Source organism: Streptopelia decaocto, assembly GCF_964273445.1.
Source record: "Streptopelia decaocto genome assembly, chromosome: Z".
NCBI classification, from domain to species: domain Eukaryota; kingdom Metazoa; phylum Chordata; class Aves; order Columbiformes; family Columbidae; genus Streptopelia; species Streptopelia decaocto.
Genome location: NC_138657.1, coordinates 80366689 through 80385715, shown reverse-complemented (window position 1 = coordinate 80385715; position 19027 = coordinate 80366689). Strand labels below are relative to the sequence as shown.

Genomic DNA, 19027 nt, shown 5'->3' with positions numbered 1-19027 from the left:
AGTAGTCTGAGATCTGCCTCAGTGTCTTCTCACTGTATTTGGGCCAACTTTTCAAGGAGGCCCAAGAAAAAGGTCAGGGAAGGGTTGATATGCATTCCAGGCCCTGTGCAGCTGAGCAGTGACTTGAGGATTTATCACAGAATCATTTGGGTTGGAAGAGCCCCTCAGGATCATTGAGTCCAACCATTAACCACCACTGGCACCAACCCATGTCCATAAGAACTTCATCTGTGTGTATTTCCCACCCCTCCAGGGATGGTGACTCCAGCACTGCCCTGGGCAGCCTGTTCCAATGCCCCACAGCCCTTTGGGGAAGAAATTATCCCAAATTTCCAACCTCAACCTCCCCTGGCGCAACTTGAGGCTGTTTCCTCTCATCCTGGTGCTTGTTCCTTGGGAGAAGAGACCAAGCAGTTGTAGAGAGCGAGAAGGTCTCTCCTCAACCTCTTATCTACCGATCTAGAAATCTGAGGTGCTCCAGGACTGAAATTCCTGTGTATGTAGAAACTCCCGTGCAAAACCTGTGTTTCTTGTCTCCTGACAAGTGAAAATATCAACCACGAGGTCCATAAAACACCAAGATCTGGTAGGACCACTTGCAAACATGCTGGAGAACAGGTCTGGGGCCTCAGGTTTAGGTACGGCATGGTCTCCTCTGCTGTAGTAAGGGGCATCTTTGCAGGGAGTATCACCATGTTAGACTTGTTTTTGAGATGTTTTGAAGAATAAGGGACACAATAACAGCAGATGGTGGATACGAAGGGAAGGTCATAAAGAGACAGGCCGGAGGGGCACATTTTCTGCACGCCTGGGCACATCCTTTGAAAAGAACCTTTCAGGAGAACACATTGAGTTCTCACCTGCTTCCTTTGGCACCTGAACACCTTGGAAATACTCAGTTGAGATCTTTTAGGACCATGAACTCGACCATCAAGGCCAATATGGATAAGACCAGACGTGTGGTCATGGGCAAAGTGCTTTATCTGTGCTCTTAGTGCACAAATTCTGCTTTGAAACTCTTTCATGTCTTTCTTCTTTCAAGTTGTTTTTCCCCCGGTAGCTGGTGGGAGGTTGTTCTGCAGCTTTAGAGAGTTAATAAAGACAATATTGCTGCTGAAATCCCTTCTGGTGTGTTCCCTTGAGGGTGCAAATAACACACTTGGGACCAGATTGCAACCAGAAGCTGGGAATTGAAAGCTGCTCCTTGATGACCCAACATCTTCTGCAGACTTCAATGAGGTAGGAGCTCTCGTAGCATGTTCCTACTGCTGAAAAAGTCTGTATTTGCCAAAATAAGCATGTCCCTTGGTCAGCGCTGGTCCTTGATGTCATATAGTTGAAAGGGACTGTATTTCTGCTCATTCTAACCTATATAGAGGATTTTCACATGGATAGATGGGGTCACACTTGCATAAGATGTCCCTTGGTAGTCTTCGTATACCCCACGACATCACCCCATGTTTGCCGTGGATCTCCATTATAATTGTCTCGGGCCATCAGAATTTCAGCTCAAGGAAAGAAACCACAAGCTCAAAATGGGACCGGCGTAAATGGCTTTAAATAGATTTCGCCCTTGAAAATCACCTTTGACCAGGCTGGGTTGCTGGTACCGTCCTTTCCCACCTCCCAAGCCTCCACGGCAGCTCATGTCCAGACCTGAAGCAGTTTCACCTGTAATTGTGGACAGTAGGTCATGAGAAGAGCGAGTTATGGACATGCTGTTGAGAGATTTGTCATCAATCATGGAATCATTTGGTTGGAAAAGACCTTTAAGATCATCGAGTCCAAACGTAACCCACCCCTGGTGCTGCCCCATGTCCCTGAGAACCTCATCTGTATGTCTGTCCAACCCTCCAGAGATGGTGACTCCAGCACTGCCCTGGGCAGCCCGTTCCAATGCCCCACAGCCCTTTGGGGAAGAAATTGCCCCCAAGATCCAACCTCAACCTCCACTCTCATCCTATTTCTGGGCTCAAGACCTGAACAGCTGTGTCAGCTTTGAGCATCCTGCAGGAACAGAGAGACCAGCAACCTCATCGTCCAGTTTTGACCATTTGCTGAGTGATTTGTAGCATATTTTGTATGTCTGGGCAACCTTGAGGTTGTCCTTAAATATCAGTGCTGATGACCAACCTTGGATCTACTTTTCTGTTCTGTGCTATAACCAGAGACCCTTTTTGGGGTCAGCCAGTGAAAATATATCTACGATTGCTTCAGCATCATCTCCGGGGAGTCTGGATAGTTCAACAGGAGTCCAGCAGCGAGATGCTTGGTGTGTATTTTGCAATAGGTCAGCTCTAATTGCAACGGGTACAGAGACCATTTGCAGTTTAACGAGCACTATGAGATTTAATTTGTTTTTTCCTTTTCCTGTGCCGTTCCCCGGACCTTTCTGCCGTGGGGCGGTGGATCCATTTAGACCACAATTCAATTCAACAGCTCCTAAAATCTGCCGCTGAGCCCCAACCGCTCCATGTTAACCATTTTTTGGTTTTCTTGCCCCAAATCAGGGTGAAAAAGCTACATCAGTATGTGCCCAAGCTCAGGCTCAACCCTTTGCTTTGTTTCTTGAGCTCAGTCACGTTAAAGGGATGGGATGGGATGGGATGGGATGGGATGGGATGGGATGGGATGGGATGGGATGGGATGGGATGGATGGGATGGGAGGGGATGGGATGGATGGGATGGGATGGGATGGGAGGGGATGGATGGGATGGGATGGGATGGGATGGGATGGGATGGGAGGGGAGGGGATGGGATGGGATGGGATGGATGGGATGGGAGGGGATGGATGGGATGGGATGAGATGGGATGGATGGGATGGGAGGGGATGGATGGGATGGGATGGGATGGGATGGGATGGGATGGGATGGGATGGGATGGGATGGGATGCGATGGGATGGATGGGATGAGATGGGATGGGATGGGATGGGATGGGATGGGATGGGATGGGATGGATGGGATGGAATGGGATGGGAGGGGAGGGGAGGGGAGGGGAGGGGAGGGGAGGGGAGGGGATGGGATGGGATGGGATGGGATGGGATGGGATGGGATGGGAGGGGAAGGGATGGGATGGGAGGGGATGGGATGGGATGGAATGGAATGGGATGGAATGGGATGGGAGGGGAGGGGAGGGGATGGGATGGATGGGATGGGATGGGATGGGATGGGATGGGATGGGATGGGATGGAATGGGATGGGATGGGATGGAATGGGATGGGATGGGATGGAATGGGATGGGATGGGAGGGGATGGGATGGGATGGGATGGGATGGGATGGGATGGGCAGAAGGATCTGGGTGAACTGGCACAAACAGCCTCTGGTTTGTTGGAGCAACAAAACGCCGTCGAAGCCGCGTAAGGAGGTAACTCAGTGGGCTTAGAAAAACAGATTTCTTGCTTCTTTTTTATTTTTAAATCAAAAAGCTTTTAAAATGCAAAGGTTAAAAGCTGATTCGGCAAAACCGGGGGGGGAAAACAACGCAGGGGGGTTGAACAATGCGCGTCTTTGTTCGAAGCGCAGGAATGAAATAATAAATAAAAGGCGTGCTGAATGGGGTTGACATGGCGTGCCTTCTGAATAAATAAGAGGAATAAATCATCCTTGGTTTACAAACACATGCTTGTGTGCCCATCTCCTTAAGGGTAAATCAGCCTCCGATTGCCCCGGACAGCGAACAGATGTTTAAATGGTCTGGAGCGGGTGTAAAGAAGGTGCTGCAAGTGGCGTTATCCTGATGGAGAAATCAAATTAATAGAGTGAGTATCATGAATATTCCCCAGGAGTTTGGCTGGGGGAAAACACCATCCTTCACCTCCAATTCCCAAACCGCCTGCAACCCCAATTTGTCTCAGAATTCCCAGGAAAGGCGCCTCTTGAGTAGTGGCTGTTTCTTCAGGATGCTCAAGCCAGGATCCATAAAGATATAAAGGATGGAGCCCTGTAAACACCTTTGACATCCAGGATGGCCTCAAGTTGCACCAGAAGAGGTTTAGCTTGGATATTAGGAAATATTCCTCCCCAGAAAGCGGTGGAAGGGGCCAATTCTTCTAAAGCTTGGCTTAAAAACCAATAGGGAGAACTGACACGGATCTACTGGTAGTGGCTCATGGGGCCAATTCTTCTAAAGCTTGGCTTAAAAACCAATAGGGAGAACTGACACGGATCTACTGGTAGTGGCTCATGGGGCCAATTCTTCTAAAGCTTGGCTTAAAAACCAATAGGGAGAACTGATACGGATCTACTGGTAGTGGCTCATGGGTGGGAGCCACCCCCAGGATGTGGGTGCAGGAATGTGGGTGCTGGGTGATTTTCACAAGCTACAAGGTGAGAGGGGTTATGATTATGCAGAATTAACTAATGAAGTTATTCTCCTTATGGAAACTGATGATGAGCAGCAGGGCTTGGCTTAGGCTCCAGTGGCCTGGACATAATCTAACTTGAATTAACATGGTCTTCATCACATTTTCTTCTTCTTCTTAACACACTATTTTGTTATAAGTGGAAGAGTAGAATATTTTTTCTGGCTAATTTCTCCTATCCCAGTTATTTCCAATATCACTGTTCATTCTCTTCGGGAGATCTGTTTAAATATCAGAAGTCTATTTGATTTTGTCCTTGCATTCCCTCACTTAATAACTTTTAAGAGAATGAAACACATAAGTTTGGGGGTTTTATTCTTCCTATTTTTGTTTTTTCTCCGTCGTTTGACAGCGTTTCATTTATTCAGTCAGGTTCATTGCTTCTCCCATTTAGTTGGCAGGTTTGCTCCACTTATTACTCACGTTCTTCCAGCGGGGAAGGGGAAACGACTTGAATGCTCGAATCCTATTCCAGAGCAGCAGAAGTTAATCGAGAATCTTTGGCTCGAACTGCAAAACCGGAGCTTCTTTTGGCTCAATTTCGGCAAGATGCGCTAGATAGAAAGTTCATCGTGTCCTGTTAAGTAGCTGTTGGAACGCGCAATGGGTCGAGGTCAGGGTTGGATGTTGTTGCTGGAGTTGGCTCGGAGGCAGCGTGTGGCTTGGACTTCAGACAGGAATTCGGGTCAGTAGATGAAAATGATGGGAAGAGGAAAAAGGAATCCAAGGAACAAGCGACGGGATGAGAGGAAACGGCCTCAAGTTGCACCAGGGGAGGTTGAATCACAGAATGGACTGGGTTGGAAAAGCCCTCAGAGATCATCAAGTCCAAGCCTTGGTCCAACTCCAGCCCATTGACTAGATCATGGCACTAAGTGCCATGGCCAATCTCAGTTTAAAAACCTCCAGGGTTGGTGAGTCCAGCACCTCCCTGGGCAGCCATTCCAATGCCTGACCACTCTCTCTGCACAGAATTGCTTACTAATACTAATACTAATACTAATACTAATACTAATACTAATACTCCAATACTGCCCAATCCTAAAGGACACAATATAAAATACTATAATAAATCATGAAGCATTGGTTACTCAGCTCTTTTTAAATGCCATGCAAAACCACAGCACTACCTTACATTATTCTTGCGCTACCTTACGTTATTCTTGCACTAAAAAGTAACCTGCCCCATACTGGCCTCACGCAGTCACCAGTTGTTTTCAGATCACAAGCCATCAGAAAGGGATTTAAAAAATCATTTAATGCATCTCCCCTTCTTTTTATCATTAATAATTCTTTTAAAAATTACAAAGATCAAGAGTACAATTCTGTATACACATTTGTGTATATATTACCCACTTATTGTCCTCTCTAGCTCCCAAGTACTGAAGAAGAGTAGACTAGAAGAGAGCTTATTTTGCATTGTTTTCCTCTTTAAGCTTTAATTATGTTATATTACAAATAAATTAGAGAAGCATCGACCCATCAGATACCTCCAGAGTTTCAACTAGTATTAAAAAATACAAGTTCAACAGGTGATTTTTGCTTTCTGATGTTGGATGTGGGGAACAATTTCTTCCCCAAAGGGCTGTGGGGCATTGAACAGGCTGCCCAGGGCAGTGCTGGAGTCACCATCCCTGGAGGGGTTGGAAATACACAGAGATGAGGTTCTCAGGGACATGGGGCAGCGCCAGGGGTGGGTTATGGTTGGACTCCATGATCTTGAGGGGCTTTTCCAACCAAGACGATTCTACAAAACACTGGTCAGAGCTCTTGGGACGAGGACTCCGGAGCAACCACCTTCTCGCCCAAAAGCAAAAACAGGGACACATTAGCAGCTTTCTTATGGAAGTCATTACGGGAAATATGTACAGCGTGTAAACGTGCTGCTTCTTTCCTGAGAATGGAATTTCTCCCATAACAGCTATTAGGAGAGTCCTTCTCTCTGTTTTAATTTTTAATTTCTTTGCTTTCCGGCATATTATATGAGGATGGAGGTGTAAACTATGTTAGAGCAGGCTGAACAAGTGGCAGAAAGCTTCACTAAGCAAAAGAAGCTCTTCAGCTATTTTTGCCTGCATGAAAAGTGCTGGGAAGAGAAGCCCGTGTGCCCATCTGGTGTGTGTGCTGAGCAGTTATCGGAGCTCGAGGCGTCTGGGATTTGTCTCCGTCACGCACTCGTGGAGCACGATTAAGGCAAAGCTGTTAATCTTCGGCCATGGGTTGATTTTGTTGCGCTTTAATTTAGTTACGAGCGGGAGGGTCATGGAAAGGCGAATTTTGCTGCCCTCGCTCCCCCATTCCCTTGGTTGGTGCTCCAGCGGTGCAGGTTGGTGATGAGTATCGTGAGGATTCATGTTCCTCAACAATCAAGTCAACGCTAATTAATTTGTAGAGGGAGCAGCGAGCTTTCTGATTAACCCCAGTCATCCCTAAACCAGCCAGATCCACCGCTCTGAAATGTAGAGCCAGTTTGAAGCTCTATTATCCAACCGATGGTTTAAGATCTGGCATGGAAGTTCTCTCCATCCAGCTTTTCCATGGGTGTTTCAATGGGTTATTCAAATAACCGAACGGTTTGGCTGTTTCTTTGCAGAGCAAGGATCATCTTCTCATTAACATCTGTGGATTTTATAGCATGAGAGTTAAGATGGTCTCAGTAGACTTGCTTAAGCTCCAGCTAAGCTGAATGTGGCCTTTCTCTTCATAATTCTGTAGGATACACATGTTTTCAGCCCAAAACAGGATATGGAAAGCCATATGGAAAGGAAGGAAAGATCAACCAGCTTTGCCTTTAGGTTTGGTCCAAGTCTTGTGTCATTTCTTGCTGGTGCGCCTGTTCGTATTAATTAGATGTGGAACAGCATGGCCTGGAAACCTTCTTTTATTAGTCTCTTTTCCTCATTTTTTAATCTTATTACAGATCAGATGTGTCCTCTTTGCCGTAAACATCGCAAAGCTTTGTGAAACAGCTGCAGAACAACCAAGAACAGAAGGTACAGAGACAGGAAAAACAACCCACCCCAATAATCAGGCAATAAAAAGTGATCTGATTTGAGTTGGAAACTGGGGTCAGCTCTGGGTCGAGCTGCTTTACCCATCCCTCCGGCCTCCCGATGCTTTTGCACAAGTCGCCGGATCCTTTGTGTTCGCTGCCGGGCTGGCCGGGCTCACCGGGCAGGCAACGAGCTGTAGAATTGATGTTGGAATGTCAGTTCCCGAAAACTCTGGCTGGTCTTTCTCTTCCCAAACGCAGCTGTTATGTTGAATTTATTCAGATTTCTTTTGTAGCTTGGAAAGCGTCTACGTGAGGCAGCCGGTACGTCCCGCGTCAGGGGATTCTGCTTGGCCAAGCCGTGATCTTACAGCTGAGGGAAGGGGTGACGTTACACGGGGAAATGGGGGACAAACAGGCTCCAAACAGATTTTGCGATCGCTTTCTTTTCAAATCAGGGATAGCGGGGTGTACCTGGCGAAACTGCCCCGTGGCGGGAGGTTGAACTGGGATGCTGGAGCTCAGGCAGCTGCAGTTTGGGGTGAGGAGGGATGTAAAGAATTCCCTGTATTGTTTCTGGGCAAGGCCTTGCCCAGATTTGCTATTCCTACCCAAAAAGTGAAGTCTCTTGGCTTTTTTTTTTCCACTTTTCTAATGCTCAATGCAACTCGTAACTGTGGGGAACGGTGCAGGGGTGCGTTCTGATGAGGATTTTGCACCTGAGGGTGGTGAGAGCCTGGCCCAGGTTGGGTAGATGAACCATCCCTGGAGACTCCCAGGCCAGGCTGGACGGGGCTCTGAGCAACCTGAGCTGGTGAAGATGTCCCTGTCATGGCAGGGGGGGCACTGGGGGGGCTTTAAATGTCCCTTCCAACCCAAACTATGATTCTATTTGCTTGTCCTTGCAGGAGAATCGCTGTGCAAGACTCACCGGCCCTTGCGCTGCAGCCGTGTCCAATACAAAAAATAAATCCCAAATCACCGGACGCATTAATTCTCCAATTTGATTTGGGATGCATCACTTGCAGGACGTGTAGTCCTGTCACCCATCGCAGCTACAAAAAAGGATTTCAACCCAAACTAAGCTGGTATGTGTCCCCCTGCCTTTGCACAAGTCGAGTCCAGCCATTGCTGGGCTTTTCCTAGGAAAAGGTTAACTAAGTAATGTCATGTAAATCTCCCCCAGCTTGGAGGTATTGAGTTTGTTTGCAAAGTCCTTCTGTCGCTGCTGGATTTGTGCCACCAATTCGTGGCGGGGAGAGGCAGAGCACAAAGAGGGGGTTCCTTACATGGGCCGGCGCCGCTGCTGGGAAAAACCTCAGTGAGCGAGCAGATTCGGGGAAGTTTTCTTGGAAAGTATTTACCGGTTGGCTAAATATTGAACTCAGGCAAAGGTGAAGTGAAAATGACATTTACTATAGGAAGAACAATGAATGCAGGAAGTCAACAAAGAGGGAGCTTGTCCGAACTTGTCCTGGCTTGCCTGGGCCAGCAGAGTCCACTGTGTTCACTGCAATAACCATAGAGGGCAAGTAACACAATATCTTGCTTTTCCTCAGCCCAAAGCAATATTAATATGGCAGAAATAAAACAGGGTGGGAAGGAAAGGTCCATTCCTGAAGATATTTGGTGCTGGATAAAGGCCAGCACCCACCTGGCTGCCTTTGTGTCCTATTTCTACTGCGCTTGGGCTTCTTCTGGCAAAGTTTGTGGTAGAGCGATAACAAGACTTCACTCATCTTTACAAAGCCCTTTATTTTTCTGGCTTATAAAAACTGTTACTCCAAACCAAAATGTTGAAAACTTTACATATGTACAAGAGGAGAAATAAATTAGGTTTTAAGTCATACAAAAACCACAATATACAAATAGGGCTTTGAAACCACTCTGAATATGGCACGGTGACAAGTCACAGGCACCAGAGGCTTCAGTTATTGAGGCCTTTGCGTAAAACTGTGGAAAACCAACAATAATAAATCTCCGAATGTGCTTGCTTTGGTTGGATTGAAGCGCTACAAAAATTCAGAGCATTGCAGGCCTCGGGACTTGCTAAATGTTCAGAACTCAGTGCACCGTCTTCTGACGACGTCCACTTGGCCGTAAAGAGTCCGTCCAACTCCAAGCAAAGCCAAGTTCAGCCAGCTCCAGCGAATCCAACCGGGACGCTGTGGCAATGAGGGTGGGATGTCATCGGTTTGGCTCAGTTCAATATCTTCGCCCCAAAATAAGGTCTTAATGACGCGCCGGTGCTGCAACAGCACCTGGACCGAGGCGAACGTGTTCTCAGTAGTCAACAGGACTAGCGTGAAGCAGTTTGGTTCATCACCCTCCTCCTCCTCTATGGTCAGTGGATGGGCAGCCGTTCACCTCCTCTTGCAAAGACACGTGGGACGGGACAATCTGGTGGCCAACGCCGACCATCACCGGCCATGTTCTGCCCCAGGAATGGGAAAGACGCAGAAATACCTTCTCCTAAGGTCATATAGAGATTTCAGTATCGGCCAGACACAGAATGGGTTATTTTTAAGGCAAGCAAAGGACAACTTGAAGATAAGTGGCATTGTGCTTATTCCCACCCCTCCCCTGAACAACCCCACACGCTTGACCTGTGCTGGTTTTGGCTTCCTGCAGCCCATAGTTCTATCAGACCCACGGTAAGTCCTACGCTAGATGCTAATTTGTTCTTGGCAGCTCATCGCTGACGTTCTGATGGGCAGTTCGTGTGGTTATCTTCTCAACTCCACTGGCAGGCAGACCAGATCATCGCCGAGGGGCTCAAATCGCCGAGGGGCTCGAGTCGCCGAGGGTCCCAAGTCGCCGAGGGTCCCAAGTCGCCGAGGGTCCCGAGTCGCCGGGGGTCTCGAGTCGCCGGCGGTCTCAAGTCGCCGAGGGTCCCGAGTCGCCGAGGGTCTCATCCATAGGCCCAGTTAACAGGAGCAGGGCAAGAAACACAGCGTGTAACAGGTCAAGAGAAGGTTAAACGCACAAACCAGGCTCCTTGGGGAAGGGAAAATGTCATTTGAGTTGTTCTAGGTCTAGGATCACAGTCCATCAATTGCTCCTCAGTTTCTTGCACCTGATCCGAGATGTTTGTCCTCAAGAGCCAGTTGCTTTAAGTGCTACCAAGCCAGATTATTTTGCCTCTCGCCACCCGTGTGGTCTCCAGGCATCCAGGTCGCTCCATTGTGAGCCTTTCGAGAAGCACTCAGAGCAAATTGGAGACAGATCTGGGAAGAGCAGAGAGAGAAATAAATATTTAGTAAAACGCAGAAGTTAAGAGGAGTAATAAATCATTCCTACGAAACTCTGCGACACTAAGAACAGGTTTAGGCAGCACAGGTTGGTATTATATTCTGTCCAAGCAGCGTTTTGCCCAACGAGAGCCTGAAGCAGATATTATGCATGTAAGCAGGCAGCAAACAGAAAATACAGGTTTGGACGTTACACTCTGCCTGTTCGGATCCATTCGGGGTGGACAGATGTTTGCAGACTCAATCTCCGAGTAGGGAATTATATCCTTTTCCAGTGAACTTGGCAGGAATGGGGAGCTGGACAAGAAGTTCTTGTGCTCTCGGGGAAGAAGGATCATTTCCTAGAAACCTTAACGCGTTGCAGCTCAGATTTGCACCTTCGCCTCGTGCAAAAGCTCAAGTCCAGGAGGAAGCAGGAAGGGCACATCTGCCACCAATTCTGTTTTATAGGTTTTAGATCTTATTTTATTGTACCTGCAGGAATATTTATTCAAGACCTGTGGCAGAGGAACAAGCGTTTTGCACAGGGGTTTCATTCACGGAATTGTTTGTCGCCGCGTCTTAGAGCAGCTTGGGAGGTTCTGCCAAAGCTGGAACGGAACCAGCTTGCGTTCCTAAGCTGAGCTCTGGAGGTTGCGCAAAGCGTGACTTTGCTAAGCCTAACAAGCACTTTGTTCTCTGGATTAGAAGCCACAAAGCTCTACATTGACAAATTGAAATTTAAAAGGCCGGGCTTCGTCTAAAGGAGACAATAATTAATCAAATGAGTAAGGATTCATTCAAAGCATGACTAGAGGTGGTTTGAAGCAATCAAGCTGTCACTACGGGGACCAGACTTACTGGAAGTCCTACTCTTAGGACTGATCCTAAGTGTCTGGAAAGTCCCATGGAGCTTAGGCAGGGCTGAGATGCTCTGGCCAAGGCTGAGTTTACACTCAAAATAGATTAGCAGAGCCAGAGATGAAGCAGTAGGACTCAATACTCCTCAGCTGCGTCTTAAGCCCAAACTTGATCAAGAGATCAAGATCTTCTCCCAGGCCAAAACAATCTTTGCATTCCCAGCTTTACTCTGTTTTACAGGGTAGGAGCGTTTAATAGATGCCTCTAATTTGCTCTCCACTGTTGCAAGGATCTTGGCTATTGGTAGCCACAAATTTGTAGCATCTACCACGACAGTTTCTTTAGGATCATGTTAGACCGATCTTGTAAGCACATAAAGGTACAGGATGATAAACCAAGATCAGAAGTGAGGATAATATCACCTAGTTAGTGATAGTTAAGGCATGCATGAAAGTTTAATCTAATAGCTGGGAATCTTGGGCTGGAATTTATTAACTTTTTTTTAGGAAAAAGAGGTTCCAGGAGTCTAAACAAAAATAAACCTGGCTCTACTCAACCCAGCGTCAGAGGATTTCTCTCCGCTGATTTTTTGGTACCTTTTTTGCCATTCTTCTGGGCATTTGACGAACCAGAGCTCTTTCCCGGGTGTTATTCTGGTCAGCTGGGAATCCTCCACGCAGAAAGCAAACCTAGGAGGAATAATCGGGAGTCAAGACAAGGGACCTCTTGTCTCTATAATTAACATACAACATGGATTGCAGCTCATTCTGCGACAAGTTGGTTTGACATCCTTCCTATGGAGCATCTCGATACACCATCAACTTGTTGAATGGCTGTTTTATATCCTATGTTACCGGTTGCAGTTTTAGGTTTAGCTTGTAGCACATTTTGCCTATAAATAACAGCCATGCTCATCTACGTTTCACTATTTTTGGTGCTGTCAGTACTTTAACCCTTTGGGTATGATCTAAACCATCTCGCAGTACCTAATTTAGCCCCCAGGGGCAGGTGAGACAGTGTTGCAGGGTCTAAATAAAGCAGAACAACATCTTGAATCTCATCTGCAGTGACTTGTTTTGCAACCTCCTGCTGGCAAATAACTTGCTCTCCTACACCATGGGGGCATTGCCTGGTAACACCGAAGAGGAAAGAGAATTTAAGGTACCGGCTAAGCTCAAACCACCAACTTTTTTCGCTAGATGCTGCATGTTTCTCTTTTTTATTAAAGTTTCAAGTCCGCTTACGTGCAGACTTAACACAATTCTCACCTCTGTTGCGTCTCCCCGGATTTCACACGTATCCGTCTGATGTGCAGCTCCTGGGGAGTCTTCGCAGGCCGGTACCAGTAGCTCTTCAGCTCTTTCCACAGGTCGTACCACGATTGAGACGTTCCCTCCCAGGTAAGCTTGATTTTTAAAAGCTCACCCATGTCCTCTTCCGTGTAGACCAGGAAGGTGTTGGTGGCATTGAGGCCAATTTGATCAAGCCTGAAAGACAAGCCGAGACTCAGCGTTTCTTCCTGGTGGAACCGTGCCAGCTGCTCATTCATTCCATGCCAGAAGTTAAACGCAGCTCTTTGCGGCTTATCAAGTGCTTCGTGTTCGACTGTCACCAGTTAATTACTGTGATTATGCTAAAGAAAGTGAGCTTGGGTAGCTGGTTTGATCGTGTATTTGGCTCAGCTGTCCCTCCGTAGCTTAAATATGGATTTCATGCTTCGTGTTTCTTCTGGGAAAAGCTAAAGGAGGTCAGCGATGCCTCCAGAGATACGGGTGCTTTCAGAATTATGGTAGAGGGCAAAAGCAAAACACTTCAATAATGAGCCGTGGAGAGGACTGGGTTCATCAAATTGTTTGGATAATGAAGTTATGGGATGAAAAGGGGTTTTTTTTGAATGGTGACGAGGTGAGGCTGCCAAGCTCAGTTGTTACCAGGGGAAAAAGAGTAAGGCCGCCTTGTCTAGTCTCAGGCTTAAGCAAGCACAAGGGGCCAGCTTTAGCTTACTTACATTTCCAAAGAGAGGGGGTCAGATTCTCCGTTGGTGCCATGAAGGGTGACGAAGAAAGTGGCATCAGCCTCTCCCAAGGTTTGGTAGCTGAAGACGTGCATTTTCATCTGGTAATGGTAGACTGGAGAGAAACAAGGAGGGCACAGATGAAACCGACTTTGTTGAGAGACAACGTTGCTCAGCTCTTTGTGAAACAGTGTTGGCTGGCAAAAGCTAGAGTGTGTATTTATTGAGATAGAATTGATCACTTTTTCCTGCCCTTACTCATTACAAACTTGACATTCACACAACAACAACAGCGGTGCACTCTGGGGAGGGCTCCCCAAACCTTACGCTGCTCTAAGGTCGAGGTGGTCTTGGAATTATAACACGTGTCAAAGTTAATCCTGCTTAAAAGGCAGAGTGTCCTTGTGGCCTGTTGATTTTACACAGAGGAAAGAGCCCAGGGATGCCACAGGACAGCAATGCAGCCCAATAACAGCAACAGACTAACACCTGCTGCTGCGCTGCTTCGAGACGCTGCTCCTCTTCCACCTCTACATCTTTCCCAACGTTGCGTTTGGGAGTCTGCTCTTAGAGATGAGATTTTAAACTGTACCTTTGAACGGCATATCAGCTCTTGTTTTTAAGTACATCTTGCTGTTTCTCCTGTTGCGCGTTTTCCTGGCGTTGTAGCCGATGCCGTTGCAGCGGTTCTTGCGGCAGCTCAGGCAGATGCCCTTCTTGAAGCGACTGGAATCGGTACATTGGAAGGCGAAGCTCTGCTTGTCTTGGTTGACGAGGGAGTCCACAAAGAGGTGCACAGACCGCTCGTGTTCGCATTTAACAACTTCCCCAATAGCTAAAGAAGCAGAGTCGCAAGGGATACGTTTTATTTAATCGTTTGTCAACCCAGCTGCCGTTTTTTAGGCTTTTTGTAGCCCAACATGAGTTGAGCATGGCCCAAATTTTTCAAACATGAGCTATTCAAGGGGTTAGTACAAGGCACTGTTGCTTGGACTCAATGATCTTGAGGGGCTCTTCCAACCAAAATGATTCTATGACTTGAAGGCGACTTGCCATTTACCACTAAAAGAGATTTACAGAGGGTTTTAGACCCAACGTAAGATGACCATAGTTTATTGTACGAATGAGAAGGTGCTACTTCACAATTAAAAGCAGGTTGTAGTTTCTAGCAATTCTCTCCAGTTCTACAGGCAGTTTAGAAAGAAATAGTTTGCTCTGGTAAGTCATAGAATCACAGAATGTCCTGGGTTGGAAGGGACCCACAAGGATCATCGAGGCCAACTCCTGTCCCTACACAGGACAACCCCACAGTTCAAATCAACCCCCAGCATCAACCCAAATCTATTTACGAAGAGTCTACGCTGACCAGAGGCAAAATAAGTAACGAGAACTTACTCCCATAGGCAATTGCTCCCAAGACGTCGCTTAATCCGCAGCCAGGCTGGAAGTCTCCCCCGTTGGGGTAGATGTCGACGTGGCCCACGGGCATCTGGATGCCAATGCTGACGCCGAGCGTTTCCCTCGTGTAGGTGTGAAGGACGTCCACGAAGTTGGCATCGTCGGGGGAGAGGCGCTTGCTGGGGTCCACTCCTTCAAACATGGGGCCAGCCGGATCCAAACCTGAGGTTAGAGACAGTGAGCGAGACGCCAGGTAAGAAATTTGGGTGATTTCATCTAGAATAGAGTCCCTTGTACCATGTCCTAAGTTCTTACATGTTGAAATCAGCTTCCCTCTAGAAGTTAGAAGCAATCTGTTCAAGACACTCTCCGATTTTATTCCTTTTGACTAAACATCCCATGGGACAAACTGCACCCAAAAGCTCACACTTCCATTAATTTATGAGCTATAATTACAGAAACAATACCACTCAGAGGCTTAGTATCTTGACATTAAGGCGTTGTTTTGAACCCACGTTTAACTTCAAATATACTCAAGACCAGGTTCGCCTCTGAAAGGTTTATTTAATTGAACCTCCCCTACATTTAGGGTTCAAAATTAAGCTGTTTTCTTCCATCAGGAGGCCCATACTGCTGCCACAGGTAGGAAACTTGTCATTTCTGACTAAGCAAGCCCCAAAATGACATCGTAACGACACAGGAAATGAGCCTCTTCGGGGAAACTCGCTGCCACTAAGGAAATCGTTTTGAAAAAGCCACTTGCCTGTAATTCTGCCTATTGTCCCACGGACGTGGTTACCAGCAAAGCCAGCGACGTGGGCACCCAGGCTGTACCCGATCAGGTGGACGTTCTCAAGCTGGAAGAGTGGGTTCTCCTGCAAGGAAAAATAAAACATATATTAAAAAAGAAGGTAATTTCCCCTCCCCTAGCTTTCAGGACATGTGGCATCTCTCCCACCTGCAGTACACAAGTCTAAATCTAAGAATAAGTTGGGGAGAGGGGGCAGACGAGCATGTTTTGCTCTTTATTTTGTCAAGACTACAAGTTGAATGGTTTGGGTGGTACTTGTGGTTTATCCACAGCCACAGTAACCAGCACCCAACCCCCAATTATAATATTATTTCTTTAAGCAGCATCTGGAGCAACTTTCACCCAGGGAGCTGCCAGCAGCCCTTCGGTATTGGCCACAGATTTAATTAGTGAGTGTAGCACCGTGGGCTTTTTCCTCATTTTCCAACCCAACGCTGACTTTGAATTCCCGACTCCTGAGTTCACCTTGGAACAAAGGACTTTAGGAAGAAGAAAGGACTTCAAGAGAAAGGAAGGACCTTAGGAAGAAGAAAGGGCCTTAGTGAGGAAAGACTTTAGGAAGAAGGACTTTAGGAAGAAGAAAGGACTTCAAGAGAAAGGAAGGACCTTAGGAAGAAGAAAGGGCCTTAGTGAGGAAAGACTTTAGGAAGAAGGACTTTAGGAAGAAGGAAGGACCATAGGAAGAAGGACTTTAGGAAGAAGGAAGGACTTTAGGAAGGACTTTAGGAGGAAGAAAGGACCTTAGGAGGAAGAAAGGATTTGGGGAAGAAGGACTTTGGGAAGAAGGAAGGATTTTAGGAGGAAGAAAGGACTTTTTAGGAGGAAGAAAGGATGTTAGGAGGAAGAAAGGACTTTGGGAAGAAGGACTTTGGGAAGAAGGAAGGATTTTAGGAGGAAGAAAGGGCCTTAGGAGGAAAGACTGTAGGAAGAAGGACTTTAGGAAGAAGGAAGGACTTTAGGAAGAAGGACCTTAGGGGGAAGGAAGGACCTTAGGGGGAAGGAAGGACCTTAGGGGGAAGGAAGGACCTTAGGAGGAAAGACTTTAGGAAGAAGGACTTTAGGAAGAAGGAAGGACCATAGGAAGAAGGACCTTAGGAGGAAGAAAGGACCTTAGGAGGAAGAAAGGACTTTGGGAAGAAGGACTTTAGGAAGAAGGACTTTAGGAAGAAGGAAGGACTTTAGGAAGAAGGACCTTAGGGGGAAGGAAGGACCTTACGAGGAAAGACTTTAGGAAGAAGGACCTTAGGAGGAAGAAAGGACTTTGGGAAGAAGGACTTTGGGAAGAAGGAAGGATTTTAGGAGGAAGAAAGGACTTTTTAGGAGGAAGAAAGGACCTTAGGAGGAAGGACTTTAGGAAGAAGGGCTCCTAAATTTGATGTCCACTTCACCATTGCTGCTCCAAAAGCGCTGCAAAGCGACACTGGAGCTCCGAGCCATCACCCCACTGAGCCCTGGGGTGGTGATGACACCCCGACCTTCTCCGCTCGCTACCGAACCCTCCGTCCCCTTGTGCAACGGCGTTACAACAGCGAGCACCGGCAATTCGCCGTACCTGCAACCAGTCGAGCAGCCCGGCGATGCTTTTCCCCACCACCTGCGTGTTGTTGACGGCGTCGGTGTAGAGCTGGTGGGCGAGCGGGAGCCAATCCACCACCACCACGTTGGCGTCCCGCTCCCTCTCCTGCAGCGCCGCCACCAAGCTGCCCAGCCACGTCTCGAACATGCCGCTCATCTAGAAAAGAACACATCCAGGTGGTGGTTTCCAGCTCGCGGGACGCAGGTGACACGTTCCCGGTTGAGTTATTTGTATAATGGTTTGCATATTCTGCTCCTCTACGAGCCCCACTGCTTCTCAGCACTAAGAAAAACAGGTTTTGAGAGACTCCGGCTGTAATTAGCTGCCTTGCCTTTTAAGGCAGAAGGGAGAGGCGTTCGTTACGTGCCACCTTATCGCTCTCTTTTTATTCTTTTCCTCGAGAGTTTCAGAAATTCTGATGGATTGCAAAATGATTGGCAGCGCCGCTTGCATAAACCCCGGTGGAATTGATAAATCCCCTCGTGCACATCAAACGCAGAAGAAAAAGAAGCTTCAGAAAGCCTGTGTGCCCTCTGTTTCTTTCTCACGTAGCAGAAGCCGAGGCTGCGGACGCGCAGCTGCGATTACAGCGAGTCTGTATATTTAGCAACAGAGTGGTCATTTAATTGGGTTTTAGGGAAAAATCACAGAATCACAGAATCACAGAATCGACTGGGTTGGAAAAGACCTCAGAGATCATTGAGTCCAACCCTTGGTCCAACTCTAGTCCGTTTATTAGATCATGGCACTAATTATTAGATCATGGCACTAATCTCAAGGTCCTTGTCCTGCATTCAAATTATACAGACATTGAATCATTTAGGTTGCAAAAGATATATATAGGATGATTGAGTTCAAGCGCTGGGGACATGCAATAAGGTTCTTGGGGACATGGGTTGGGGTTAATGGTTGGACTCAATGGTCTTGAGGGTCTTTTCCAACCCAAATGATTCTATGAAATGCAAACACAGAGTGCTGAAAACCTGAAAAGTTGTCCAAAATATGACATGTTCTGCAGGCACAGAGCATTTGCGGGATAACTTATTTTCTCTAAGGGGATGGATTGTAGACGAAGCGTCTCCCGGAGCCGCGCGGCGTCCCCCGTACTCACCGTCCAGCCGTGAATGATGAAGAAGGTTTTGGCCGTGGCGTTGAAGCCGCATTCCCGCAGCCGCTCGCGCTGGCCCGCTGCGAACGCGCAACCGTCCTCCTCGGCGGCCGCCCAGGAGCGGAGGTTGAACTTCACCTGTGGCTTCGGCTCCAGCCCACGGTCCTGCGTGTCCTCCAGCGGCTCCGCGCCGGTGGCATCTGCCAACGAGTGGATCGCAGAGCGGGGAAGGGTCAGCAGAGCGCCCTTCAACCTGCTGCGGGGAGGGGAACCTGCTCCGCGCATCCCCACGCTGCCCCCCCGTCCCGCGTGGGCCCGCGCTCACCCACCTCCTCCTCCTCCCCGCGCCGCGATGCAACAGGTGACGCCGGCGTAGAGCAGGAGGACGAGCCTCCTCATCGCTCGGACGGACGGACCGCGGGACGGATGGACGGACGGACGGACGGGGCTGCGCGGCGGGAGCTCGGCGAGGCGAGCGGGGGCCCTTTAAGGGGCCGAGCGCGGGAGGGGGGGGCTCGTGGCCCGATGGGGCGGGGTCTGGCGGCGCCGGCCCGAAGCGCCGCTCCCATTGGTCACGCCCTCCGTGACGTTGCGAGAGCATGAATGAAAGGGCCACGCGCGCCGGGGAGGGGGCGGAGCGTGGAGCTCACGCGGGGGGGCGGGAACACACGGCGT

General features: G+C 48.1%; 1 protein-coding gene across 1 annotated transcript; it reads right to left on the bottom strand.

Annotated features, from left to right (window-relative positions):
• Positions 1–9089: 9089 nt before the first annotated feature.
• LIPG (lipase G, endothelial type) lies at positions 9090–18799 on the bottom strand. The gene is made up of 10 exons (XM_082075186.1): positions 18682–18799; positions 18356–18552; positions 17221–17400; positions 15621–15732; positions 14855–15079; positions 14052–14294; positions 13454–13574; positions 12714–12932; positions 12042–12134; positions 9090–10581 (listed from the first exon to the last, which is right to left on the bottom strand). Exons 1-10 carry the CDS (start codon positions 18749–18751, stop codon positions 10560–10562), a joined length of 1482 nt encoding a protein of 493 aa, XP_081931312.1. The 5' UTR covers positions 18752–18799; the 3' UTR covers positions 9090–10559.
• Positions 18800–19027: the final 228 nt, after the last annotated feature.